At 57.2% G+C, this 13,739-nt stretch overlaps 1 protein-coding gene across 1 annotated transcript; it reads right to left on the reverse strand.

Annotated features, from left to right (window-relative positions):
* Positions 1 to 288: 288 nt before the first annotated feature.
* Positions 289 to 12,821, reverse strand: LOC128980062 (keratin, type II cytoskeletal 6A-like). The gene is made up of 9 exons (XM_054398502.1): positions 12,246 to 12,821; positions 11,415 to 11,629; positions 8,421 to 8,481; positions 6,915 to 7,010; positions 5,748 to 5,912; positions 3,604 to 3,729; positions 1,860 to 2,080; positions 778 to 812; positions 289 to 590 (listed from the first exon to the last, which is right to left on the reverse strand). The coding sequence occupies exons 1-9, from the start codon at positions 12,819 to 12,821 to the stop codon at positions 289 to 291; spliced, it is 1,797 nt and encodes a 598-aa protein (XP_054254477.1).
* Between the last annotated feature and the right edge of the window lie 918 nt (positions 12,822 to 13,739).

The raw sequence follows: 13,739 nt of genomic DNA on the forward strand, positions 1-13,739 counted from the left end.
CAGCAAAGACGACCAAGGAAGACCAAGACCATGCTTCAGAGAGCAAGGACCGCGCTGGCAGAGGGCCACCCCCAGGGTCCCCTCCAAAGCCCTGGCCACGACCCTGTTACAACCTCTGCTTTAGCCAAAGGCGCTCCAGATTCTTGCAGTGGGGTCCTGCCTGCCCTTCGCAGGGGGGGCAGCAGGAGGAGAAGCTCAAAGCGCAGCTTATGTACACCGCAGGGCAGCGCTCGCCTCGGGGGAGGCAGGCAGCGGGCGAGGGAGCGGGGGACGCCCCCCACCCCCGCTTTATCTGATGGTCTTTTTGCTGGTGGTGGTCTTGGAAACGATCCTCACGCTGCCTCCCGTGCTGGAGCTGACCCCTCGGCTGCTCCCGGAGCTGAAGGCGGTGCTGCTGCCTCCTCCGTAGCTGAGCCCCCCGCCGAACGCCGAGCTCCCACCGAAGCCGCCGCCACTGCCGCCGCCGAAGCCGCCGCCGCTGCTCAGGCTGTAGCCGCCGCCGCCGCCGCCCCCTCCCATGCCGAGCCCCCCGCCCATGCCCATGCCCATGCCGCCGCCGTAGCTCATCCCGCTGGAGCTGCTGACCACGGCTGCGGGAAGGAGACACAGCAAGAAGCTGCTTTAGGCTCCCCCGAAGCTGGGAGGGGGAAGTCCTGCAGCATCGCCCCCGGTGGGGAGGGGGCAATGAGCAGGGGTGGGAAAAAAAGGTGGGAAAAAGGGGGGGGGGAAAAAGGGGGGGGGAAAGGGGGGGGGGAAAGGGGTGGGAGAGATACTCACAGACGCTGACGGCTCCGACTCCTTCTCCAGCGAGTCTGTTGGGGGAGGGAAAGGAAAGCGTGAGGCCAAAGCAGGGAGAAGGTGCAAGGTTCCTGCCGCTGGGTCAGGGCAATCCCGAGCACAAATCCAGGCTGGGTGGAGAAAGACTTGAGAGCAGCCTTGAGAGGAAGGGCTTGGGGGTGGCAGTTGAGGGCACAGTGCCCAGGAGCCAGCAATGGTCAGTGGCAGCTCAGAAGCCAACCTGAGCTGGGCTGCAGCAGCAGAAGGCAGAGAGCAGCACAGGGAGGGGATTCTGCCCTCTGCTCTGCTCTGCTCAGACCTCACCTGCAGCACTGCCTCAGCTCTGGGGCTGCCCCCAGCACAGGAAGGACCTGGAACCATTCTATGAATCTATGAAACTGTTGGAGATGCTACAAGAATAGGCTGAGGGAGTTGGGGCTGGACGAGAAGGCTGCAGGGAGACCTCAGAGCAGCTTCCAGGAGCTGAAGAGCCTCCAAGAGAGCTGGGGAGGGACTTGGGACAAGGGCTGGGAGTAGCAGGATGAAGGGAGATGGATTGGAGCTGGGAGAGGGGAGATGGAGAGTGGAGAGGAGGAAGAAATTCTTTTGAGTGAGGCTGGGGAGAGCCTGGCACAGGCTGCCCAGGGGAGGCTGTGGCTGCCTCCTCCCTGGAGGTGCTCAAGGCCAGGCTGGATGAGGCCCTGAGCAAGCTGGGCTGGTGAGAGGTGTCCCTGGGCATGGCAAGGGCTTGGAGCTGGCTGAGCTTTGAGCTCCCTTCCAACCCAAACCCACTCCCTGATTCCATGGCAGCAGTGCCAAAGCACAGCCAAGAGGCAATGTCAGCCCTGGGACCATCTGCTTGGACTTCTGTGGCCTTCACTAGAGGCTGTCCTCTGCTGGGCTGTGTCTCTGTCACAGGTGAAAGGGAGCTGCTCACTTTCTAGGTGCCAAGAGCTGGAGAAATGAACCTTTTCCTACAGACCAACCCTCCCCCTGCCCTTGTCCCACCTCCCTTGGTGCTCCAGCCCCTGGTGCTGAGCTCTCCCTCTGAGCACGCAGCAGCTCCAGCAGCTTGTCCTCACCTGCTCTCCTCTCCCTCCAGCAGCTTCCTGTAGGTTGCAATCTCGATGTCCAGGGCCAGCTTGACGTTCATCAGCTCCTGGTACTCCCTCAGCTGCCTGGCCAGGTCAGCCTTGGCCTTCTGCAGGGCATCCTCCAGCTCTGCCAGCTTGGCCTTGGCATCCTTGAGGGCCAGCTCCCCGCGCTCCTCGGCCTCAGCGATGGCTGCTTGGAGGTTGGCACACTGAAGGCAAGGGGAAGAGATCATTGCTCAGCTTGGGCAACCCCAAAGTGCCCTCCTGAGCATTGCTATGCTGTGGCAGAACCTGGCTGGTGGCTTCCAGTGTGGCACCAAGAGCTCCTGAAGGGGCCAGTAGGAAGGTGCCCAAGGAAAGCAGAGACATCTCCAGCTCCTTGCTGTGCCACACACCTCAGCTGAGGTGACCTAGCAGCTCACAGCCTGCTTCCCCAGCAAGAAAGCAGCTCTCACAGCATGGCCTGGCACTGGGGGCACCTTCTCTGGTGGGCAGAGGCAGAGGTGGCCAAGCCTTGGGACAAAACTTGGCTTTCTGATGCCAGGAGCTGGCTCTTTGTGCCATGCTGACCACCACCACCTGCTGATGCCAGGAGTTGGCTCTTTGTGCCAGGCCTGACCACCACCACCTGCTGATGCCAGGGGTTTAACACAGAGCTCAGATGGCATCAAACAATAAACCTCCACCACAGAAAATTGAAAAATAAAACTGACAAAGAGCTTCCATGTCCTGAGAATCAAAGAATCAGAGAATTGTCAGGGCTGGAAGGGACCTCAAGGACCATCCAGCTCCAACCCCTTGCCATCTTTCAAGCTTAGAAGTTTCATTCTTGGTCCTTCAGGCTTAGAAATCTCCTTCTAGGTCCTTCAAGCTTAGAAATTCCCTTCCAAATCTTTCAAGCTTATAAGTTCCCTTCCAAGCCCTTCAAGCTCAGAAGCCTCCTTCTAAGCCCTTCAAGCTCAGAAGCCTCCTCCTAGGTTGGGCTCTTCCTGCTCTGGGACTGACCCAGAGAACAAGCCAGGAGCCCTGGGCTGAAATTGGATGCAAATGGTTGAGCTCAGCAGTAGGCAGGAGGGTTGAACTCCCTCAGATGGAAGGCAAACACCTCTAGAACTGTCAGGGTTGGAAGGGACCCCAAGGATCTTCCAGTTCCAACCCCCTGCCATGCCCAGGGACACCTCACCCCACAGCAGGTTGCTCACAGCCACCTCCAGCCTGGCCTTGAACACCTCCAGGGATGAGGCTTCCACCACCACCTCCCTGGGCAACCTGTGCCAGGCTCTCACCACCCTCCTGGGGAAGAACTTCTTCCTAACATCCAATCTCAATCTCCCCACTTCCAGTTTGGATCCATCCCCCCCTGGTCCTATCCCTCCCTGACACCCTCAAAAGTCCCTTTCCAGCTTTCCTGTAGTCCCCTTCAGATCGTGGAAGACCACAATAAGATCCCCTGGGAGCCTTCTCCTCTCCAGACTGTCCAACCCCAACCCTCTCAGTCTGTCTCCATAGCACAGACTCAATAAGGTTGGAAAAGACCTCAAGGACCATCAAAGTCCAACCTGTGAGAGCAGCTCCAGCCCTGCGCTCCTCCTCCTGGCCCTTCTCTGGATACATTGGAAGGGACCTCAAGGCTCATTGGGTTCCAACCCCCCTGCCAAGACCCAGGGCCACCTCCCAGCAGCCCAGCTGAGCAGGCTCCGCCTCCCTCCCTGCCTCCTTCCTTGCCTCCCACCTGCTTCTTGACGCTCTCAATCTCGTTGCGCAGCCTCTGCACCACGCGGTTGATCTCCGAGATCTCCATCTTGGTGTTGCGCAGATCATCGCCGTGCCGCCCCGCTGACACCTGCAGCTCCTCATACTGCCCCGGGAGAGGGGAGAGGGGAGGGGGAACCAATCACAGAATCAATCAATCAATCGATCCACCAGAGACCTCTGAGCTCGTCGAGTCCACACCGATCGCCCAACGCCAACCGATCGGCTGAGAGCCTCGGCCAGGCTGCTCGGAAACACCTCCAGGGATGCTGACCCCAACCCCTCCTGACCCTCGACACCCCCCCCCCCCCCCAACCCTTTGCAGCCCATCCCAAGGCCAATCTCTCAGTCTGGGAAGAGCTCCTTGCTAAGACCAAGCCTAAACTTCCCCCTCTGCCCAGCTCCAGGCTGTGTCCTCTCTTCTGCACTGCTTGCCTGGGAGGAGAGGCCAAGCCCCACCTGGCTGCAGCCTCCCTGCAGGGAGTTGTTGAGAGCCAGAAGGTCTCCCCCCAGCCTCCTCTTCTCCAGGCTGAACACCCCCAGCTCCCTCAGCTGCTCCTCACAGGGCTGTGCCTCAGACCCCTCCCCAGCCTTGTGTCCCAGCCCCCTCCCCAGCCTTGTGCCTCAGACCCCTCCCCAGCCTTGTGTCCCAGCCCCCTCCCCAGCCTTGTGCCCCAGCCCCCTCCCCAGCCTTGTGCCCCAGCCCCCAGCCTTGTGTCCCAGCCCCCTCCCCAGCCTTGTGCCTCAGACCCTTCCCCATCCTTGTACCTCAGACCCCTTCCCAGCCTTGTTCCTCAGCCCCCTCCCCAGCCTTGTGCCCCAGACTCCTCCCCAGCTTTGTTGCCCTTCTCTGGCCACCTTCCAGCATCTCAACCTCTTTTGTGATCTGAGGAGCCCAGAACTGGACACAGCACCCCAGGTGTGGCCTCACCAGTGCTGAGCACAGGGCAGGATGAGTTCCCTGCTCCTGCTGGCCACACTTTTTCCTGATGCAGGCCAGGATGCCATTGGCCTCCTTGGCCACCTGGGCACACTGCTGGCTCATGTCCAGCTGCTCTCAACCAGCACCCCCAGGTCCCTCTCTGCCTGGCTGCTCTCCAGCCACTCTGACTGTCCCAACTCTGCCTGGGGTTGCTGTGGCCAATGTGTAGAACCTGGCACTCAGACTTGTTAAACATCAAGCCCTTGGGCTCTGCCCATCTGACCAGCCTGGCAAGATCCTTCTGCAGAGCTCTCCTACCCTCTAACAGATTGAAGGTGGAGAGAGCATTGGTCAGGCACCCACAGGGCTCAGAGCAAGCTTTGAATACAAGTTAAGGGTAGAGGACAAGTGTCCCCCTGAGGAAGAGCAGAGTTTGCCCCTGAGTTACTGGAGTCATGGTATTGGTTGGGTTGGAAAAGCCCTCTGAGATCACCCAGCCCAACCTTCAACCCAACACCACCATGGCCATTAAGCCATGGCCCCAAGAGCCACGGCCAGAGGGTTCTGGAACACCTCCAGGCACAATGCATGCAGCTGGGGCATTGCAGAGAGCTCCTCTAGGCTGTCACCTTCTGCTGAGAAGGCAAAGAGGAGCACCTCTGGGTTGTCACCTTCTGCTGAGAAGGTGAAGAGGAGCTCCTCTGGGTTGTCACCTTCTGCTGAGAAGGTGAAGAGGAGCTCCTCTAGGCTGTCACCTTCTGCTGAGAAGGCAAAGAGGAGCTCCTCTGGGCTGTCACCTTCTGCTGAGAAGGTGAAGAGGAGCTCCTCTGGGCTGTCACCTTCTGCTGAGAAGGCAAAGAGGAGCTCCTCTGGGCTGTCACCTTCTGCTGAGAAGGCAAAGAGGAGCTCCTCTGGGCTGTCACCTCCATCTGAGAAGGCAAAGAGGAGCACTCTGTGTCTAAGACCACACCTCCCAGTGGCTCCCCCTGAGCCCAGGGTGAGGGCATTGAGGATCCTGCCCCTTGCCTCACCAGCAGGCCTAGGTGGGGAGTCAAGAGCAGTGCTCCCCTGCTGAAGATCTTCAAGCCTGAGCCTGTTGCAGCAGGCAGAGTCCATGAACATCCCTGGGGGAGGGCTGTGACCCTTCCCTGCCATTGCCCAGTGTGCATCCAGGAGCGCCAGCCCCCACCCTGGGTGCCCACCTTGTTTTGGTACCAAGCCTCAGCCTCCGCCCGGCTGCGGTTGGCGATGTCCTCGTACTGAGCCTTCACCTCCGCGATGATGCTGTTGAGGTCCAGGTTTCGGTTGTTGTCCATGGACAGCACCACAGAAGTGTCAGACACTTGCTGCTGCATCTGGGACAGCTCCTGCAGGAGGTGCAAAAGGCTCAGAGGTGGTGCTGAGGTGTCTGGGGGGGAGGCCATGCAGAGGGGGGGCTCAGGAGCCCTCTCCGCTGAGCCAATTCCTTCTGTTTCTCCTCACTCTGTCTGCAGCTCTCTCCCCTTCCCTGTCTTGCAGATCCATGGAATTGTTTGGGTTGGGAAAGCCCTCCAAGGTCATCCAGGCCAACCAGCAACCCAGCAGCACCAAGCCATGGCCCCAAGTGCCATGGCCACAGGGTTCTGGAACACCTCTAGGGATGGTCCTGCTCTGGCAGTGGGGTTGGACTTAATGATCTCCAGAGATCCCTTCCAACATCCTGTGAGCCTATGATGGGGACTCCACCACCTCCATGGGCAGCCTGGGCCAGTGCCTGACCACTCTTACAGGACAGAAATTGTTCCTCATGGCCAACCTGAACCTCTCCTGGTGCAGCTTGAGGCCATTTCCTCTTGTCCCATCACTTGATAGAGAATCACAGAGTCAATAAGGTTGGTAAAGACCTCAAGGATCATCAAAGTCCAACCTGCCACCCAAGACCTCATGACAACTAAGCCGTGGCACCAAGTGCCACATCCAATCCCCTCTTGAACATCTCCAGGGATGGTGACTCCTCCACCTCCCTGGGCAGCACATTCCAATGGCTAACAGCTCTCTCTGTGAAGAATTTCCTCCTCACCTCCAACCTAAACCTCCCCTGGTGCAGCTTCAGACTGTGCCCTACAGAATCACAGAGTCAGTAAGGTTGGAAAAGACCTCAAAGGATCATCAAAGTCCAACCTGCCACCCAAGACCTCATGACTACTAAGCCATGAAGAGCTCAAACCCACCTCACTCTAAGGTGAGAAGGCAGAGACCACCTCCTCTTCTAGTGCTGTAAGAGCACTGAGCCTGGTAGACAGAGCTCCAGGGCACGGAGAGCTGCCCAGCAGGGAGCAGTGGAAGATGGCAAGGTGGGGAGGGCAGGAGAGGTCTGGTTCAGTCCTTACCGCCTCGTAGAGAGCTCTCAGGAAGTTGATTTCATCTGCCAGGCCATCTGCCTTGGCCTGCAGCTCCACCTTGTTCATGTAAGCACCATCCACATCCTGGAGGAGAGAAAACCAAAGACTGCTAAAGCCAAAGGAGCTTCAGAACCCCCCTGGGACCACCTCTCTGCCTCCAGGTCTGGAGATCTTCTCCTTAGGCTGTGGTCAGGAGTGGAGGGGTTTGAAATGTTGGAGAGCTGCTGTGAGGCAGAACTTGAGCAGAGGGCAAAGAGATGGCTCTGGGGATGTGACCAGGGGCAGAGCTGGGCTGAGCCACAAGAAGACAAATGGTTGGAGGGCAGCTGGAGGAGCTGTGCTCAGAAAACATTGACATGGAGAAGGTGATGGCCTCAAGAGGACCCAAATGCCTATTAGGCATGGCAGCATCCCAGCCCGACCCAATCCTGGGCATGGCAGCATCCCAGCCTGACCCAATCCTGGGCATGGCAGCATCCCAGCCTGACCCACTCCTGGGCATGGCATCATCCCAGCCTGACCCACTCCTGGGCATAGCAGCATCCCAGCCTGACCCACTCCTGGGCATGGCATCATCCCAGCCTGACCCAATCCTGGGCATAGCAGCATCCCAGCCTGACCCACTCCTGGGCATGGCATCATCCCAGCCTGACCCACTCCTGGGCATAGCAGCATCCCAGCCTGACCCACTCCTGGGCATGGCAGCATCCCAGCCTGACCCAATCCTGGACATGGCAGCATCCCAGCCTGACCCAATCCTGGGCATGGCAGCATCCCAGCCTGACCCACTCCTGGGCATGGCAGTACCACAACCTGACCCAATCCTGGGCATGGCAGCATCCCAGCCTGACCCAATCCTGGGCATAGCAGCATCCCAGCCTGACCCAATCCTGGGCATAGCAGCATCCCAGCCTGACCCACTCCTGGGCATGGCATCATCCCAGCCCGACCCAATCCTGGACATGGCAGCATCCCAGCCTGACCCACTCCTGGGCATGGCATCATCCCAGCCTGACCCACTCCTGGGCATAGCAGCATCCCAGCCTGACCCACTCCTGGGCATGGCATCATCCCAGCCTGACCCAATCCTGGGCATAGCAGCATCCCAGCCTGACCCACTCCTGGGCATGGCATCATCCCAGCCTGACCCAATCCTGGGCATAGCAGCATCCCAGCCTGACCCACTCCTGGGCATGGCAGCATCCCAGCCTGACCCAATCCTGGACATGGCAGCATCCCAGCCTGACCCACTCCTGGGCATGGCAGTACCACAACCTGACCCAATCCTGGGCATAGCAGCATCCCAGCCTGACCCACTCCTGGGCATGGCAGTACCACAACCTGACCCAATCCTGGGCATAGCAGCATCCCAGCCTGACCCACTCCTGGGCATGGCAGCATCCCATCCTGCCCACCCCTGAGGCTGCAGCCCCCAGCCCACCCCCCCCCCAGCTTTGCTGCCCCCCAGCTGAGCTCCTCTGGCAGCTCCCTCACCTTCTTGAGCACCACGAACTCATTCTCCGCCCCGGTGCGTCTGTTGATCTCATCCTCATACCTGTCAGGGTCAGAGAGGGAGAGGAGGGTCTGGGTGGCAATGAAGAGCAAAGCCAAGGTGGGAAGCAGAGGTGAGACCACCCAAGCCCCAGCTGTGCTCCTGAGTAGAAGCTTCCTGGCTCTGAACCCTCCCTGGTGTGCTGAGTCCTTGGCTAAAATGGATGAGGTTTAATCAGTGCCTTTGAAAGTGAGGAAACCAAATCCTTCTGAAGGCTCTGAGTGAAACCAAATCCTTCTGAATGTTCTCAGTGAAACCAAATCCTTCTGAAGGTTCTCAGTGAAACCAAATCCTTCTGAATGTTCTCAGTGAAACCAAATCCTTCTGAAGGCTCTGAGTGAAACCAAATCCTTCTGAATGTTCTCAGTGAAACCAAATCCTTCTGAAGGTTCTCAGTGAAACCAAATCCTTCTGAATGTTCTCAGTGAAACCAAATCCTTCTGAAGGCTCTGAGTGAAACCAAATCCTTCTGAATGTTCTCAGTGAAACCAAATCCTTCAGAAGGTTCTGAGTGAAATCAAATCCTTCTGAAGGTTCTCAGTGAAACCAAATCCTTCTGAAGGCTCTGAGTGAAACCAAATCCTTCTGAAGGTTCTGAGTGAAACCAAATCCTTCTGAAGGTTCTCAGTGAAACCAAATCCTTCTGAAGGCTCTGAGTGAAACCAAATCCTTCAGAAGGTTCTGAGTGAAATCAAATCCTTCTGAATGTTCTCAGTGAAACCAAATCCTTCAGAAGGTTCTCAGTGAAACCAAATCCTTCTGAAGGTTCTCAGTGAAACCAAATCCTTCAGAAGGCTCTCAGGGAAGCTGCTCTGTCTACAGCCCCACACTAAAGGAACTGTTTGACATTTGGTTTTATTCCTCACTAATGATGGCACTGCAGCAGCTAATTAAGCAACCAATTAGTCAGTGCTGCCTGAGCCATGGTTGGGCAAGAGCCTCAGACCTGGGTTCTGAGGAACTTTGTATAGCTCTGAGCAACATCTTCTCATCAGATAAGCAGGGCAGGGCTCAGCTAGAAAGTAGACCAAACAAGTCAGCTCTTGAGGCAAAATCCCAGCCCTTAAAGCAGGTCTGTGCCAGTCCCTCCAGTGCTGGCAGAGGAATCCCTGCAGATGGATCTCCAGGAGGACACAGGAAGAAGTGGGAAGTAGCCAGGGGGACTGGGAACCAACTCAACTGGAAAGACAAAGTGTCCTCCTCCCCAGACAAGGAGCTCCAACACTCAGACTTGGTCCTCTTGGCCTTGAATAGGCAACAAGTCTGAAATGCAGCCAAGGTGCAGCAAAGCAGCTGCTGCCAGCAGCTCTGAGTGCTGCCTCCCCATGTCCTCCCCCACCACCAAAACCTGTCTCTGACACACAGACACAGCTCAGGCCTCCAGGGGTGTGATCAGATTTGCATTTGGCCAGATCTGGTTGAATATGGAGATCTTGGAGAGGTTGTGGTAGGGAGAGGTTGTGGTGGAGAGGTTGGGGTGGGAGATGTTGTGGTGGGAGAGGTTGTAGGTGGAGAGATTGTGGATGGTGAGGTTGTGGATGGAGAGGTTGTGGGTGGAGAGGTTGTGGGTGGAGAGGTTGTGGGTGGAGAGGTTGTGGATGGAGAAGTTGTGGATGAGAGGTTGTGGAGGGAGAGGTTGTGGAGGGAGAGGTTATGGATAGAGAGATTGGAGTGGGAGATGTTGTGGATGGAGAGGTTGTGGTGGGAAAGGTTGTGGATGGAGAGATTCTGAGTGGAGAGGTTGTGGATGGAGAAGTTGTGGATGAGAGGTTGTGGAGGGAGAGGTTGTGGAGGGAGAGGTTGTGGATGGAGAGGTTGCTCTCACCAGACCCTGGCCAATGAAATCTAAGCAGCCTCACCTACAAAAACCACCTAAAATCCCTCACAGTCAGCAGATGCCATCTGACATGGCCTTGGCATGACTCATCCCCACTTCCCTAGACACCTTATCTCAGGTTGGGATTTGTTCCTTCCCCAGGGACGTTGTTTTTGTTGGCAGTGACCAAAGATCTCAGCATCTCACATGGGAGCAGGGCTGGGCACACACTGGTGGCCTGGAGCCCTCTGGAGAGACCAAGACTTCCTTGGCAAAAGGACAGCCTGGGGATTTGGGAGCTCATGGCTTTGGGGAAGGGCTTTGGGGAAGGGCTTGTAGTGCCAGGATGACAGGCAATGGCTTTGAGGAGGACACAAGAAGGACCTGGAGCTGTTGAAGATCCTACAAGGACAGGCTGAGGGAGTTGGGGCTGGAAGAGAAGGCTCCAGGAAGACCTTAGAGCAGCCTTCAAGTAGCTGAAGAGGCTCCAGGAGAGCTGGGGAGGGACTTGGGACAAGGGCTGGGAGTAGCAGGATGAAGGGAGATGGATTGGAGCTTGGAGAGGGGAGATGGAGAGTGGAGAGGAGGAAGGAATTCTGGAGAGTGAAGAGGAGGAAGGAATTCTGGAGAATGAAGAGGAGGAAGGAATTCTGGAGAATGAGGCTGGGGAGAGCCTGGCACAGGCTGCCCAGGGAGGCTGCCTCCTCCCTGGAGGTGTTCAGGACCAGGCAGGATGAGGCCCTGAGCAACCTGGGCTGGTGGGAGGTGTCCCTGGGCATGGCAGGGGCTTGAAGCTGGCTGAGCTTTGAGCTCCCTTCGACCCAACCCTTTCTGACTCTCTTTTACCACATCCAGGCCACTCAGGAGTGACTTTGTTCTGCCTCTGGGTGCAGTATTTTGGGAGGGATCAGACCACCACCTCCCTTACTCTGCAGCAGCTCCACAGGGCTGGGTGAATTCTGCACTAAAAGCAGCTCCTAGAGCTGAATCCTGAGCCCAAGTTTTGCTTCTCTACCTTCATCTGGCAGCCTGGGAGTAGAGCCCAGAGGTGCATCAGAAGCCAACCTGCACTGCCCTCCCCCTCTGCTAACCACTTCTGCACAGAGCTTCCATTCCTTACTTGTTCTTAAAGTCTTCCACCATGTCCTGCATGTTCCTCAGCTCGGAGTCCAAGCGTCCCCTCTCCCCCAAGAGGCTGTCCAGCTGCCTCCTCAGGTTGTTGATGTAGGCTTCAAAAAGAGGCTCAAGGGACTTCCTGGTGACTGTGTGACCTTGCTCTTGGAGGAGGCTCCACTTGGTCTCCAACACTTTGTTCTGCTGCTCCAAGAAACGCACCTGGGGGAGAGACAAAACGGAGCACAAGGTGCTGGAGCCCATGTGGGGAACACACACACAGAGCTCTGGCTGGCAGGGGAAAAGGAGAGGTCATTCAGCACAGGAAGGAAAGGTCAGGAGATCCTTGGAGGACCTCATTTGGGGCACCAGCTCCTCAAAAAAAAAAAAAAAAAAGCTTCAAAAAAGAAGGTGAAGAAGTTCACCAAGCCCTTTCAAGCAGGCAACTGGAGAGGTTTCTCCAACCCCACTCTTTCCAGCCCACCTGACTGGTTCAAACTGGGGGTTATCCCTTTGTGCTGAGCAGAGCTTGGCCAGCAGGAGATCCATCCAGCCCCAGGGGTCTTCTTTGCAGGGAGGAAAGGGATTTAGTTGTTCAGCAAAGGGGCTGGGGAGGGGAAGGGGGTTAGTTATTCAACAGGAGAAGGCTCTGCCAAACCCATCCTTGCAAGGAAGAACCAGGAGGCAGCTCTTGGTCTGCAGCCATCCCACGCTGCTGGCTGGTGGGATTGGTTCAGGCAAGTTCCTGCATCCAAGGGAAGGTTTTCTTCCTGCTCTTTGCTCCCCAGGCAAGTGCCACCACGCAAGGCTTTGAGGCTCAAGCCCCAGCAGCCCTCACCTTGTCGATGAAGGAGGCGAATTTGTTGTTGAGGGTCTTGATCTGCTCCCTCTCCTGCGTCCGCACCTTCTGGATCTCAGGGTCGATGTCCAGCTTGAGGGGAGCCAGCAGGCTCTGGTTCACAGTCACTTCGTGGATCCCCCCCGGAGGGCACACAGGGAACCCAGGGCCACCTCTGCCCCCAAATCCAGCACCTCCCAGCCCAAATCCGCTGCCCAGCCCATAGCCTCCACCGCCACCAGCTCCTCCTAAGCCAAAGCCAGCTCCAGCTCCAGCACCATAGCCGAGACCAAAGCCTCCAAAGCTGTATCCACCACCGGCTCCGCTCCGCAGCCCTCCACCAACCGAGCTGTAGGAAATCCTTTTGCTTCCCCCTAGGTTATAAAGACTTCTGCTGCCGAAGCCACCGCCAGCTCCAAAGCCTCCTCCACCTCCAGCTCTTCCTCCTCCGACTCTGGAGACAGAGACGGAGCTAAAGCTGCTCCTGGCCCCGCTGCTACCTCCTACGATAGCAGAGCCTGAGCTAAACCCCCTCATGCCTCCTCCAGTGGATGACCTGAAAGAGATCCGACTCATAGTGGGGGGGGAAATGCAAAGAGCAGGAGGAGAGGACTCCAGAAGAAAAAAAAAGAAGAAGAAGAAAAAAAAAAAAAGAAATTAGACACCAAAAAACCCCAAGGGTGGTGGACAAAAGCTGAGCAGCAGGGAAAAGAGCAGAGGGCAAAGGAAGACAGAAACCCCTGTGATGGGAGAGGCTGGGAGCCTCCTCTTTTTATCTGCTTGGAAAACTTGGCACCGGAGCTCAGGGCTGGAGGTGCCTTGCAGCGACTTGCCTTTGTCAAACACACCTCGGCTGCGGCGGGGCTGCTGAAAAATGCATTGTTTGCAGGCAGGGAAGTAACGGAGTGAGGCAGCTCCCCCCCCCGCCCCTTCCTCCCCTCCGCCGAAGCCAGCAGCTCTGAGTCATGGAATTAGCATTGGATTGGGACAACTCGCTGAGGTCTGCGCTCAGGGGCAGGATGCAACACGATTCTCCCGAGCCCCTGCGAGCTGCTTTTGCCTCCAGGAGCCAAGGGCTGGTATCACGGTGTGACAGTATCACAGTACAGCAGAGGCTGGAAAGGACCTCAAGAGATCATCAGGTCCAAACCTCCTCGGCCAAAGCAGCATCACTTCGGGTAGTCCCCACAGGATACATCCAGGTGGGGCTTGAAAGCCTCCAGAGAAGGAGACTCCACAACCCCCCTGGGCAGCCTGTTCCCGTGCCTCACTGTACAGAAGTTTCTCCTCATGTTGGGATGAGATCTTCTCTGTTCAAGTTTGAACCTGTTGTTCCTTGGCTCATTACTGTGAACCACCCAAAAGAGCCTGGCCCCCTCCCACTTGCCTCCCACCGCTCAGGTATTTATCCACATTGATCAGATCCCCTCTCAGCCTTCTCCTCTCCACACTGAACACCCCCAGGGCTCTCAGTCTCTCTTCCCAGGGGAGATG

This window comes from Indicator indicator, unplaced genomic scaffold (genome assembly GCF_027791375.1).
Source record: "Indicator indicator isolate 239-I01 unplaced genomic scaffold, UM_Iind_1.1 iindUn_scaffold_61, whole genome shotgun sequence".
Classification (NCBI taxonomy): domain Eukaryota; kingdom Metazoa; phylum Chordata; class Aves; order Piciformes; family Indicatoridae; genus Indicator; species Indicator indicator.

What these genes read in the sequence shown, in the direction of transcription:
- LOC128980062 (XM_054398502.1), bottom strand. Translation starts at nt 12,821, where the DNA reads ATGAGTCGGATCTCTTTCAGGTCATCCACTGGAGGAGGCATGAGGGGG. An exon ending in GTGGAAGACTTTAAGAACAA is followed by an intron (nt 8,482 to 11,414) that starts GTAAGGAATGGA and finishes TGACCCTGACAG; the next exon opens with GTATGAGGATGAGATCAACA. An exon ending in AGTCGGAGCCGTCAGCGTCT is followed by an intron (nt 591 to 777) that starts GTGAGTATCTCT and finishes TCCTTCCCGCAG; the next exon opens with CCGTGGTCAGCAGCTCCAGC.